At 56.9% G+C, this 13,759-nt stretch overlaps 2 protein-coding genes and 1 long non-coding RNA gene across 3 annotated transcripts; 1 reads left to right on the top strand and 2 right to left on the bottom strand.

The window, feature by feature from the left end:
• Positions 1 to 2,083: 2,083 nt before the first annotated feature.
• LOC136787998 (RIMS-binding protein 3C-like) lies at positions 2,084 to 4,390 on the bottom strand. Its single transcript, XM_066985442.1, has one exon. It carries the CDS (start codon positions 4,388 to 4,390, stop codon positions 2,084 to 2,086), a length of 2,307 nt encoding a protein of 768 aa, XP_066841543.1.
• A 744-nt stretch (positions 4,391 to 5,134) lies between these two features.
• LOC136787997 (RIMS-binding protein 3C-like) lies at positions 5,135 to 7,441 on the top strand. The gene has a single exon (XM_066985441.1). The coding sequence runs from the start codon at positions 5,135 to 5,137 to the stop codon at positions 7,439 to 7,441; it is 2,307 nt and encodes a 768-aa protein (XP_066841542.1).
• Positions 7,442 to 13,002: 5,561 nt separating this feature from the next.
• LOC136788025 (uncharacterized) lies at positions 13,003 to 13,759 on the bottom strand. Its single transcript, XR_010827039.1, has 2 exons — positions 13,496 to 13,759; positions 13,003 to 13,236 (listed from the first exon to the last, which is right to left on the bottom strand). It is a non-coding gene; the product is annotated as an uncharacterized lncRNA (long non-coding RNA).

Genomic DNA, 13,759 nt, shown 5'->3' with positions numbered 1-13,759 from the left:
AAAAGGGCAGGCTGGACGCATCCCGCACCCATGCCAGAGGGGGCTGTTCTGGGAGCCCCACAGGCTGCCCCTCCAGGCATTTCTCATTGCTCATTCGGACAGGCTTGGACGTGAGCCTCCACAAGCCCAGGAAGACACCTCGGCATTGGGCAAACACGCCGCAGCAGGCGTCCTGGCCATCCCAGTCGCTGCAGGGGAACCTGGGTGGGCACAGGGCACCTGAGGGGACACTCACCACAGCCAGGAAAAGGCACCTCTTCTCCTCGCCAGTTCCTCCGTCTTCTGTAGGTCAACACAAGGTAGGGACACTTGTCAGGCCCCACCGCACAGTCCGGTTCAGTACCCCACAGTAAATGCCAGTAACACACAGTACCCCAGTAAATGCCCTGGTTCAAAGCGCGTCCGTGCTGGCATCTCCTTCGGGCTGCGGGACACGAGCAGGGCCCAGCTGGGCTGTTTGAAATGCATCTTTTACTGTGCCTACAAGCCCTCCAAGCACCCCCGGTGTAGCTCCAGCTCCGCCTGTTCCATTCAGTCCAGGGCCTTTGCTGGAGAGCTGCAACTGCAGGGGAAACATCTCCCCTTGGCCTCCCATGGGGCAGGCTGTAGCGTGAGTGTGGGGGGGATGAGGACGACCTGAATGCATGGGGACACCCCAGGCTGGCAGAGCTGATTTCTGCTTGTGCTGTTTATTATTACTGGGATGGAACAGAAGAGGTGTTTTTAGAAACAGAATCCTAGAAGGCTTTGGGTTGGAGGGGACCTTAATGACCACTGACCTTAAGGACACCCCCTCCCAGTGCCCCCCCCCAGCACGCCCCACAGCACAGAACCTTCCAGAGTGCCCCCCCCCACCCAGCCCGGCCCTGCCTCAGCTCTGCCTCCCGCCTGAGGGTGGTGAAGGCTGTGCACCCCCACAAAGGGAGGAAGGCTTGTAGCTCCCAGGTCTTCCATTTTCCCCTTTGTAGAATGGGGGCTATGTTTCCTCTCCTCCAGTCAGTGGGAACTACTTAAACAGACTTCCACAGCCTCTCCTGTATGATGGCCAGTGGCTTAGCAAGTCCACCGGTTCCCTCAGGCCCCGTGGACGTAGCTCACTGGGAAACTACTGGTGGGGACATGGGAGTTGAAATAGTGAGGGGAAAGGGGGACATATGGGAGCGGGGGCACAGGCGAGTGAAAATGGGGGGCACGCTGGGGGGCACGGGGGATTCTCAGGGAGCCTGTTGGTTGTGCTCCCAGATGGCTGCACGACGGCGGTGCTGTAGCGCAGGTTTGCGCTTTTGTTCCAAAGGGCAAAGTGACAGCGGAGCCCAGCAGAGCCTTCTCTTTGAGGCCCCTGAAGCTCTCCTGCAGGCAGCCAGGAGGGGACAGCTCACTCGAGGCCACACCTGAGGAGAAACAAGGTGCTTGTGGCAGAGCCGGGTGAACGATGGCGGCAGCAGGCACGGTGGGCCTGCAGCAGGCTTCCAGAAGCAGCAATGGTGTGAAATGCGTCACAGCTGGCACAGACCGCTGCCCCGAGCACACCTGGGCCGTTGGTCCAAAGGGGAAAGTGGGTTCTGAAAGAGCCGGGCCTTTCCAAGCAGCTCGTAGCAGGGAGCAGAAGCTTCACAAGTTACAGGCTGAGCAGCCTTTCCACAGCCCCCTGACGACTTTTTCAGTGGGGATCCAGCCACCCCTCTAGACCCTGCCTGGTCATACCATCCCCACCACGGTGGGTATGGTGTTCTGGGTCTGCCTGGGATGGACTCAACCTTCCCCACAGCAGCCCATGCAGCACTATGCTCTGTACTTCTGGCTAGAACTGACTTGATATTGCACCAATGTGTTTTGTCTACTGCTGAGCCGTGCTGGCACAGCATCAGGACTCCCACAGCGCCCTCCCTCTGCCACCCCCCAGCCCCAAATCCAGTCGGCTGGCTGTGGGCAAGAGGTGGGGAGGGGGCATTGCCAGGGCAGCTGACCCAAAAAGACCAAAGGGATAGTCCATACGGCAACGTCACGCTCAGCAATAAAAGCTGTGGAAGGGGAGGGAGAAGTGGGGGAGACACAGGGGACACAGATTCCTTGGTCAAGATCTTTATTTATTCCTCCGATTCCTCCGTTTCTTCCTTCCTCTCCTGCTGCAAGATCTCAGTTCATCATCGCTATCCTGCAGGAGATCACGTAGCTCTGGAGGCACAGTTGTCACCAGGTCATCGTCTGAAACTTCTTCTACCAAATTAGAGGGGACAAATCCTCTCGTGCCATCCGTCAGCTCTCCCACAAACCAGCCGTCTTCATCCATGTCTCCATAGACATAGACGTATTCTCCCGCAGTCAGAGGAAGCTCTGCTTCGGGGTGCTCATTAGGACCCTCGAAAGGATCGTAGCTGTATCGAGCTAAAAATTTTCGAAGTTTTAGCGATTCTTCTTCCGAGGACTGCAGGATGAAGGACACATGCTCTGCTCCTGCTTCTTCGTTCCCATGCACAGGGCCCTGGTCTGAAAGAAGGCGGCACCCAGGACTGTTGTGTGCGGCATCTGATGTCGAGGTGCTTGTGTGGGATGCCGGGACCTTGGTTGCCTCCTCAGAAACATCAGAGCTGTCTTCGCGGTTGCAAAGGTCATGGGACTGCTCTGCATAGGCCTGTGCTGTGGGAGAAGATGTCACCTGTGGTAGTCCTGAACCGATACGGTTGGATTCTTTTCTTTTTTCTTGCTCAAGTTGCTGAGAGAGCAGCTCCCATTGTTGACTTTGGTGCTGATTCTGTTTCTCTAATTCTCTCAGCTGCGCTTGAGACGCTTGCGTGTCTTCCTCATGTGTCCTTCTTTGCTCTGCCCAAGCCCTCTGCAAATGCTCAACTTCCTCTTTCTTCTTCTGCAGCAGTCGCCTTGTTTCCTCGAGGTCGTTCTCCTGTTGTTGCCTTCGTCCTGCCAGTTGTCTCATGGCTTTCAGTTCACAACCCAGATCTTGCAGTCGTGTTTGAAGACGTTTGGCCTCTCCGATGGCAGAATTTCGCTGCTCTGTCACTTGCACGAGTTTCCCCTTCAGAGCAGCGTTGTCAGATCGAACCTCGTCTATCCGTTCCTTCTGCCCACGGAGCTGAGAATTTTCTTCTGCGCGCCTGGCATTTTCATTTGTCATCTCTCTCAGACGCACTTTCAGCTCCTCGTACCTTTGCTGCAGTCTTGAGCGTTCCTGATCCAGGTTTCTGTGAGGCCTAAGTTTTGTCCCAGCCTCGGTTTCCGATTCCCCTCTCTGCTGCTGGTCGACCTGCTCTGTCTTTGCAGCAGTCTTTCCAGATTTCAGGTCGGTCTCTTTCAGTTGCCTGGTGTTTTCTTTCAGGTGCTTGGTAAGGAGGCCTAGCATACTAGTCTTCTGCTGGAGCCTCTCCACCTCCTCCCCCAGTTCCAGAGCGCTTTCCTTCCCCAGAAGGCGGGTCTCCTCTTGAAGGACACCGCATTGCCTCTGCAGGTCCTCCAGGGCATGCTGCAGATGAGCTTTCTCCTGCAGCAGCTGGCTGTCTCCACTGCCAGGTGGGCAGGCCTCTTGTTGCGCTGCCACCTGAACACCCACGTCTGTGACCGCCCGCCCGCAGCTCTTCCCTTCTCCCTGGAGGTGAGCTTTTAAGCTGGAGTGGGTTGTCTGCTGCCCTCCTCCCCCAGCAGCACCAGATGCACCGGGGCTCTTCGAAGAGCAGGTCCCGGTGGTCCCTGCGCCCAGGCGAGTCTGCAGGCGGTGCCAGGCCGCAGCCCTGTCTTCGCTGTGGGAGGCAGACGGCCTCCCCTCAGCCTGCTCCAGGATGTACTGCTGGAAGAGCCTTCTCTGCAGTTCCAGTTCATTTTGGAGGCTTACGATGCGGGCGGTCTGCTTGCTGTCCTTCCGCCAGTGGAGCTGCCTGTGGACCTCCTGCAGCTTGCTGCGGGCCTCGCTGCTGCTGCTGCAGCCGTGCCTCACCAGCTCCTCGGCCAGCTCCTGCTGCAGGTCCCGCGCCTGGCGGACGGCGTCGTCCCGCTGCTCTTGGAGCAACTCCTGTGCCTGGCGCCACTCGGCCTCCTTCTCACGCAGCAGCTGACGGATCTCTGTTGCCCGCTGCTTCTGGCTCAGCTCCCACAGCCGCTGCAGCTCCCGTGCCCGTTGCTGCTCCCATCTGGAGCGTAGCTTCTCAGCCAGAAGCTGCCGCTCCTGCTCTGCCATCTTCTTTATCTGGCGGGTTTCATCAGCAAAGCGGCGGTGCAGCTCCTGCGAGTGGAGACGCTCGGCCTCCAGCTGGGCCCGCAGCGCCTCCAGCTCCTGCCTGTGCTCCTCCTGCTGCACAGGCCTGCTGGGGGGTCGCGCTGGGCCCCGACGGGATGAGGGGTGACTGTGCGCCACGGGCCCCTGGCCCACACCACCCCGGATCATGGCTTAATGGATGAGAACGATGAACGTTCACCAAACGCTGCCAGCAATAGCCACCAGCGATCGCACGGCCTGGGCCTCTGAGGGACAGCAGCCTCTGAGCCCTCAGCAGACACTGGCTCCCAGCACCGCGCAGCAGCAGAGGTCGCCTCTGCCACTGGCCCGGCCTGGGCGAGCGCGGCCTTATATAGTGTCCGGGTGATGGCGTCATAGAGGAGGGATGACGTCATATGACCTCGTTAACAACCCTTCTAGGGGTTGTTAACCCTCGTTAACAACCCATGCTAATGGCTGTGTAATGCTGTATGTCATCACTACCACGCTTCCCCCACTAAAGGACAGACGTGGCCCAGACCCGTAAGCTGTGCCCGTGCCTGAGGCCTCACAGACACATTCTCGTTGCGCACCTGCGCGGGGGCTCCGTCTGCACTCGTTAACAACCCTTCACCTCCCTCCTCTGCACCCCTTGCGCTGAGGCTGTCGGGGTGTGTCCGGGCGGGCACGCACCATATAAGGTCATATGACGTCATCCCTCCTCTATGACGCCATCACCCGGACACTATATAAGGCCGCGCTCGCCCAGGCCGGGCCAGTGGCAGAGGCGACCTCTGCTGCTGCGCGGTGCTGGGAGCCGGTGTCTGCTGAGGGCTCAGAGGCTGCTGTCCCTCAGAGGCCCAGGCCGTGCGATCGCTGGTGGCTATTGCTGGCAGCGTTTGGTGAACGTTCATCGTTCTGAATCCTTAAGCCATGATCCGGGGTGGTGTGGGCCAGGGGCCCGTGGCGCACAGTCACCCCTCATCCCGTCGGGGCCCAGCGCGACCCCCCAGCAGGCCTGTGCAGCAGGAGGAGCACAGGCAGGAGCTGGAGGCGCTGCGGGCCCAGCTGGAGGCCGAGCGTCTCCACTCGCAGGAGCTGCACCGCCGCTTTGCTGATGAAACCCGCCAGATAAAGAAGATGGCAGAGCAGGAGCGGCAGCTTCTGGCTGAGAAGCTACGCTCCAGATGGGAGCAGCAACGGGCACGGGAGCTGCAGCGGCTGTGGGAGCTGAGCCAGAAGCAGCGGGCAACAGAGATCCGTCAGCTGCTGCGTGAGAAGGAGGCCGAGTGGCGCCAGGCACAGGAGTTGCTCCAAGAGCAGCGGGACGACGCCGTCCGCCAGGCGCGGGACCTGCAGCAGGAGCTGGCCGAGGAGCTGGTGAGGCACGGCTGCAGCAGCAGCAGCGAGGCCCGCAGCAAGCTGCAGGAGGTCCACAGGCAGCTCCACTGGCGGAAGGACAGCAAGCAGACCGCCCGCATCGTAAGCCTCCAAAATGAACTGGAACTGCAGAGAAGGCTCTTCCAGCAGTACATCCTGGAGCAGGCTGAGGGGAGGCCGTCTGCCTCCCACAGCGAAGACAGGGCTGCGGCCTGGCACCGCCTGCAGACTCGCCTGGGCGCAGGGACCACCGGGACCTGCTCTTCGAAGAGCCCCGGTGCATCTGGTGCTGCTGGGGGAGGAGGGCAGCAGACAACCCACTCCAGCTTAAAAGCTCACCTCCAGGGAGAAGGGAAGAGCTGCGGGCGGGCGGTCACAGACGTGGGTGTTCAGGTGGCAGCGCAACAAGAGGCCTGCCCACCTGGCAGTGGAGACAGCCAGCTGCTGCAGGAGAAAGCTCATCTGCAGCATGCCCTGGAGGACCTGCAGAGGCAATGCGGTGTCCTTCAAGAGGAGACCCGCCTTCTGGGGAAGGAAAGCGCTCTGGAACTGGGGGAGGAGGTGGAGAGGCTCCAGCAGAAGACTAGTATGCTAGGCCTCCTTACCAAGCACCTGAAAGAAAACACCAGGCAACTGAAAGAGACCGACCTGAAATCTGGAAAGACTGCTGCAAAGACAGAGCAGGTCGACCAGCAGCAGAGAGGGGAATCGGAAACCGAGGCTGGGAAAAAACTTAGGCCTCACAGGAACCTGGATCAGGAACGCTCAAGACTGCAGCAAAGGTACGAGGAGCTGAAAGTGCGTCTGAGAGAGATGACAAATGAAAATGCCAGGCGCGCAGAAGAAAATTCTCAGCTCCGTGGGCAGAAGGAGCGGATAGACGAGGTTCGATCTGACAACGCTGCTCTGAAGGGGAAACTCGTGCAAGTGACAGAGCAGCGAAATTCTGCCATCGGAGAGGCCAAACGTCTTCAAACACGACTGCAAGATCTGGGTTGTGAACTGAAAGCCATGAGACAACTGGCAGGACGAAGGCAACAACAGGAGAACGACCTCGAGGAAACAAGGCGACTGCTGCAGAAGAAGAAAGAGGAAGTTGAGCATTTGCAGAGGGCTTGGGCAGAGCAAAGAAGGACACATGAGGAAGACACGCAAGCGTCTCAAGCGCAGCTGAGAGAATTAGAGAAACAGAATCAGCACCAAAGTCAACAATGGGAGCTGCTCTCTCAGCAACTTGAGCAAGAAAAAAGAAAAGAATCCAACCGTGTCGGTTCAGGACTACCACAGGTGACATCTTCTCCCACAGCACAGGCCTATGCAGAGCAGTCCCATGACCTTTGCAACCGCGAAGACAGCTCTGATGTTTCTGAGGAGGCAACCAAGGTCCCGGCATCCCACACAAGCACCTGGACATCAGATGCCGCACACAACAGTCCTGGGTGCCGCCTTCTTTCAGACCAGGGCCCTGTGCATGGGAACGAAGAAGCAGGAGCAGAGCATGTGTCCTTCATCCTGCAGTCCTCGGAAGAAGAATCGCTAAAACTTCGAAAATTTTTAGCTCGATACAGCTACGATCCTTTCGAGGGTCCTAATGAGCACCCCGAAGCAGAGCTTCCTCTGACTGCGGGAGAATACGTCTATGTCTATGGAGACATGGATGAAGACGGCTGGTTTGTGGGAGAGCTGACGGATGGCACGAGAGGATTTGTCCCCTCTAATTTGGTAGAAGAAGTTTCAGACGATGACCTGGTGACAACTGTGCCTCCAGAGCTACGTGATCTCCTGCAGGATAGCGATGATGAACTGAGATCTTGCAGCAGGAGAGGAAGGAAGAAACGGAGGAATCGGAGGAATAAATAAAGATCTTGACCAAGGAATCTGTGTCCCCTGTGTCTCCCCCCCTTCTCCCTCCCCTTCCACAGCTTTTATTGCTGAGCGTGACGTTGCCGTATGGACTATCCCTTTGGTCTTTTTGGGTCAGCTGCCCTGGCAATGCCCCCTCCCCACCTCTTGCCCACAGCCAGCCGACTGGATTTGGGGCTGGGGGGTGGCAGAGGGAGGGCGCTGTGGGAGTCCTGATGCTGTGCCAGCACGGCTCAGCAGTAGACAAAACACATTGGTGCAATATCAAGTCAGTTCTAGCCAGAAGTACAGAGCATAGTGCTGCATGGGCTGCTGTGGGGAAGGTTGAGTCCATCCCAGGCAGACCCAGAACACCATACCCACCGTGGTGGGGATGGTATGACCAGGCAGGGTCTAGAGGGGTGGCTGGATCCCCACTGAAAAAGTCGTCAGGGGGCTGTGGAAAGGCTGCTCAGCCTGTAACTTGTGAAGCTTCTGCTCCCTGCTACGAGCTGCTTGGAAAGGCCCGGCTCTTTCAGAACCCACTTTCCCCTTTGGACCAACGGCCCAGGTGTGCTCGGGGCAGCGGTCTGTGCCAGCTGTGACGCATTTCACACCATTGCTGCTTCTGGAAGCCTGCTGCAGGCCCACCGTGCCTGCTGCCGCCATCGTTCACCCGGCTCTGCCACAAGCACCTTGTTTCTCCTCAGGTGTGGCCTCGAGTGAGCTGTCCCCTCCTGGCTGCCTGCAGGAGAGCTTCAGGGGCCTCAAAGAGAAGGCTCTGCTGGGCTCCGCTGTCACTTTGCCCTTTGGAACAAAAGCGCAAACCTGCGCTACAGCACCGCCGTCGTGCAGCCATCTGGGAGCACAACCAACAGGCTCCCTGAGAATCCCCCGTGCCCCCCAGCGTGCCCCCCATTTTCACTCGCCTGTGCCCCCGCTCCCATATGTCCCCCTTTCCCCTCACTATTTCAACTCCCATGTCCCCACCAGTAGTTTCCCAGTGAGCTACGTCCACGGGGCCTGAGGGAACCGGTGGACTTGCTAAGCCACTGGCCATCATACAGGAGAGGCTGTGGAAGTCTGTTTAAGTAGTTCCCACTGACTGGAGGAGAGGAAACATAGCCCCCATTCTACAAAGGGGAAAATGGAAGACCTGGGAGCTACAAGCCTTCCTCCCTTTGTGGGGGTGCACAGCCTTCACCACCCACTGTCCGTCGTACCTGAGAAGTTGTTGCTGAGGGCTATAGAAAATAAGGAGGCGATTGGTGACAGACAACACGGCTTCACTCGGGGCAGATCATGCCTGACAAATCTGGTGCCCTTCTATGATGGGGTTGCAGCATTGGTGGGTAGGGAAAGAGCAACGGACATCATCTACCTGGACTCGTGCAAAGCACTTGCACTGTCCCCCATGATCTCTAAACTGGAGAGACATGGATCGGATGGACGGACAACTCGGTGGGTAAGGAATTGGCGAGATGGTTGCACTCAAAGAGTAGCGGTCAGAGGCTCAGTGTCCAGGCAGAAACCAGTAACGAGTGGCATTCCTCAGGGATCTGCATATTGACCAGTGGTCAGTAGCACCCAGGGGTGGGTCACTGCCCCCCATACCTGGATTTACCCCAGTAAACGCCCTGGTTCAAAGCGCGTCCGTGCTGGCATCTCCTTCGGGCTGCGGGACACGAGCAGGGCCCAGCTGGGCTGTTTGAAATGCATCTTTTACTGTGCCTACAAGCCCTCCAAGCACCCCCGGTGTAGCTCCAGCACCGCCTGTTCCATTCAGTCCAGGGCCTTTGCTGGAGAGCTGCAACTGCAGGGGAAACATCTCCCCTTGGCCTCCCATGGGGCAGGCTGTAGCGTGAGTGTCGGGGGGATGAGGACGACCTGAATGCATGGGGACACCCCAGGCTGGCAGAGCTGATTTCTGCTTGTGCTGTTTATTATTACTGGGATGGAACAGAAGAGGTGTTTTTAGAAACAGAATCCTAGAATGCTTTGGGTTGGAGGGGACCTTAATGACCACTGACCTTAAGGACAGCCCCTCCCAGTGCCGGCTGTAGTGTGCCCCCCCCAGGGCAGGCTGTAGTGTGTGAGTGTGGAGAAGAGATCGACACCTGCCTCTGCATTTGTCCTCCTCGGGAAGTTGTAGAAAGCAACGAAGTGAACATGTCTCAAAAAAACAACAAAAAAAACCCAAACCTGTCTCAAAAGACCGACCTTGCGGTTTGGACAAGAGCCATGGAGCAGCTGAGTCTGTACAAAGGCAGGGGGTCGGCTAGTGGTGATGAAGAAGAGCCACCAACCTTCATCCCCACGACCCCCCGACGACCACCACCAGAAGGCACTGCGCGCGGGGATAGGTTATGCATATGTATAGGCATATTGGGAAACTTCATGCCTATGTAACTCTTTACTGTCTATAACGCAAGCAAGTTGCCGCGTTGGGGTGCGCATGCCTTTGGGAGCTGTCCCGCATGTGCCTGGTGCTGAAATAAACCACATACCTACTTTATAATTCATTTGCTTTGAGTTGTGGAGTTCTTCCACGAATCAGTGTCATAAGCAGCAATTTTCTATCCAGAGAGGCCTCTGTCTGCTCTCACCTGCTCCAGATCATGCTTACTGCCTGCAGCACTTGCTTGGCACCAACACAGGCAGAGAGCTAGGAGCAGGGCTGAGTGTGAGGGAGAGGCCAAGCCCTGCAGCTGCTGCTTGCAGCTCATCTCTTACTCTCAGGAGCACCGGGAACGGATGGGAACACCTCACTAAGGTGGCCTTGTCCCACGCCAGCGCACACAGCCTGGTCAGAGACGTGACAGATGCAGGAGGGGTTCTGAGAGCAAGCCCATTCCCCAGTATCCCAAGCACGGGGAGAGGAGAGCCGCATGAAGGGAGAGCCAGTGTTGGGCTGGGGCATGAGCCCCCTGTCAGGCTCTTTCTCACCTGCATCTTGTCATAAGTCTTGGCAAAGACTTATGCAAGTCTTTGTCCGAGTCTTTTCAAAATGAGGGGGGTGTAGCTGCTTCTCCCTCAGGCGGTGGTGGCTTCTCCCATTCTCTTGCTTGTCAGAGGCATTCTGGGGTGATGTGGAGCTCCACAAGAGGAAGCGGCTCGGGCACCTGCTTCACAGAGTGCCTGTGGGATGGATGAGCTGTAACTGATGAGAACAGCCCCAAAGGCCTCCAGCCGTGGCCTGCTCCCCTGTACTGCGTCTGGCTGGGATAGAGTTAATATTCTTAATAGCAGCTTGTAAGGTGCTGTGTTTTAGAGCTGTGGCCAAAACGATGCTGGTAGTGCGCTGAAGTTGTTCGCTTTTGCTGACCAGTGTTTGCACAGCATCGAGGCCTTCTCTAGTTCTTTTACACCTATTTTTACACCTATTTACACTATATTTGTCTATTACACCCGCCCCTCGAGTGAATGGCCGTGGGGTGAGCCAGAGGTTGGGAGGAGACATAACCAGGCAGAGCAACCGTACTAACCAACAAGACGTTCCACGCCATGTAATGTCATGCTCAGCAATAAAAGGGTAAAAGAGGGGGTTTAGAGAGTTATGCAACACATCCTTTCCAGGATTGGTCCCATCACTGGGGATCGGTCATTTTAGAATAGAATGGAATAGAATAGCTCGAGTCGGAAGGGATCTTCAAAGATCATCCAGTCCAACAGCTGAACCACTCCAGAGTTAACTAAAAGTTAAAGCTTATTATTGAGGGCATCATCCAAATGCCTCTCGAACACTGACAGGCATGGGGAGTTACCACCTCACCAGGAAGCCTGTGCCAGTGTTTGACCACCCTCATGGTAAGGCAGTTTTTCCTCAGGTACAGTCTGAACCTCTCCTTGCGCAGCTTTGTGCCATTCCCGTGCATCCTTTCATCGGTTACCAGGGAGAAGAGATCGACACCTGCCTCTGCATTTGTCCTCCTCGGGAAGTTGTAGAAAGCAATGAGGTGGCCTCTTTGCCTTCTCTTCTCCAGCCTAGACAAGCCAGGTGACCTCAGCCTGTCCTCACAGGACGTGGCTTCCAGCCCTTTTGCCAGCTTTGTTGCCCTGCTCCGGACACTTTCAAGGACGTCCACATCCCTTTTGTGTTGTGGAGCCCAGAAGTGCACACAATACTCAAGGTGAGGCTGCACACGTACTAAATACAGCAAGAAAATTAATTATTAATTAATTAATTAAGATAATTAAATGCAGCAAGACAATTAACGGCTGGCTTTACTGGGTTGAATGCACTCCAGAATGCATTTTGCCCTCGTGGCTGCCAGGACTTGGCTGCTGGCTCACGCTGAGCCTGCTGTGGAGCTGCACCTCCAGAGCCCTTTCTGCTGAGCTGCTCTCTCCAGCCACTCGTCTCCCAGCCTGTGCTTGCATCCAGCATTACGCTGTCCCAGGTGCAGCACCTGGCATCTTCCGTTGTTGAACTTCATGCCGTTACTAATCTCCCAGTGTGCCAATCTGTCTAGATCCTTCTGCAAAGCCTCTCAGCCCTCCACGGAGTCAACGGTGCCTCCCAGTTTAGTGTCATTGGCAAACCTGCTGAGGACCCATTCCTCTCCTGCACCTAGATCTTTGATAAACATGTTGAAGGTAATTGGCCCCAGAACTGAGCCCTGGGGAAGACCGCTAGAGACTGGCCACCAGCCAGATGTAGCCCCACTCACTAAGAAACTTGAGGTTGCGCGCCAAGAAACGTTTCCCGCATCGGGACAAGAGGTTCCCAGCAGGCCCAACAGACCTCTCATTCGTACAGCAGGCCAGCGTGTATGAGTTGTGCGCTCAGTAGTGCCCAGATAATGATGGGGTGTGCCAGGCCCCTGTGTGCACTGCACCCTGTAAGGCTGGGCTGACTTGTGGTCACACTGAGGTCTGTTTGATGCCCTCTGCTAGCCCCACACACTGGTAAGCTGCCAAGCAGCCATTCAGCAGGCATATTTGGCTTTGCTCCATCACTGTTTTCAGCAATAAATCTATTGCTGCTTCTCTCTTAGGAGTGAAGCGCATCATTCCTTTTGCGACACATGGACGAGCACAGATTTCTGAGCTGGGATTCAGTGCTGCTGCCCACTGGGACATGGCTGTCACTGCTCTGGGGCTGGTGCCAGAAGTGAGTTGTGGAGGGACGCTTCCCAGCCCTCCATTAGCACCCAGGGGTGGGTCACTGCCCCCCATACCTGGATTTACCCCAGTAAATGCCCTGGTTCAAAACGCGAGGAGCTGTGAGGACCAGTTCAGTCCTGACTTGTTCCTACCATCTTCTTTAAACCCTTCCCTAGACTCTATGCCATGCTGGGAACAGCAGCCCCCGCTCAGCATTGGGGTGAGGGGCTGCTCACCCCATACATATCCACTGCTCGGGATAGCAGGCAGGTGAGGAAGCTGCCATCAGCGCACCCCAGGACCCTCCCGGATTGCTGATGTCTTGCGGTGTTATCCCTCCAGCACACAGATGGTGCTTGAAGTCCCCCGGGGCCCTGCAAACGTGAAGTTTCTCCTACCTATCTGTAGAGGGACTCAGTACTTGTTTTTTTCCTGGTCAGTTCCCTTTCTTGCACAGGCACAGAGGAACTGGGTAGAGCAGCCTCGGTTTTATTTAGAGGAGATGTCAGTGGGGCAGCACGCCCTCACTGACCAGAGACGGGGTCTCTTCAAGGAAGTGTGCCAGGTCAGTGTAGGTGTCTTCTGGCAGCACTTGAAGCAGCAGGTGGTAGAAGAACTCCCGGTCGTAATAGGAGGCGTAGAGCACCGCGACACCCAGCATGAAAGTGACGGCCAGCTCCACGCACAGGAAGATCAGGCAGAATGTCCTGTGGGGCAGAAAAAGAGCTGGAAAAAGGGCAGGCTGGACGCATCCCGCACCCATGCCAGAGGGGGCTGTTCTGGGAGCCCCACAGGCTGCCCCTCCAGGCATTTCTCATTGCTCATTCGGACAGGCTTGGACGTGAGCCTCCACAAGCCAGGGAAGACACCTCGGCATTGGGCAAACACGCCGCAGCAGGCGTCCTGGCCATCCCAGTCGCTGCAGGGGAACCTGGGTGGGCACAGGGCACCTGAGGGGACACTCACCACAGCCAGGAAAAGGCACCTCTTCTCCTCGCCAGTTCCTCCGTCTTCTGTAGGTCAACACAAGGTAGGGACACTTGTCAGGCCCCACCGCACAGTCCGGTTCAGTACCCCACAGTAAATGCCAGTAACACACAGTACCCCAGTAAATGCCCTGGTTCAAAGCGCGTCCGTGCTGGCATCTCCTTCGGGCTGCGGGACACGAGCAGGGCCCAGCTGGGCTGTTTGAAATGCATCTTTTACTGTGCCTACAAGCCCTCCAAGCAC

The sequence above is a fragment of the Anser cygnoides genome, chromosome 32 (assembly GCF_040182565.1).
Source record: "Anser cygnoides isolate HZ-2024a breed goose chromosome 32, Taihu_goose_T2T_genome, whole genome shotgun sequence".
NCBI classification, from domain to species: Eukaryota; Metazoa; Chordata; class Aves; order Anseriformes; family Anatidae; genus Anser; species Anser cygnoides.
Note: the sequence above shows the minus strand (reverse complement) of the source record. Positions and strands in the feature narration are given on the sequence as shown.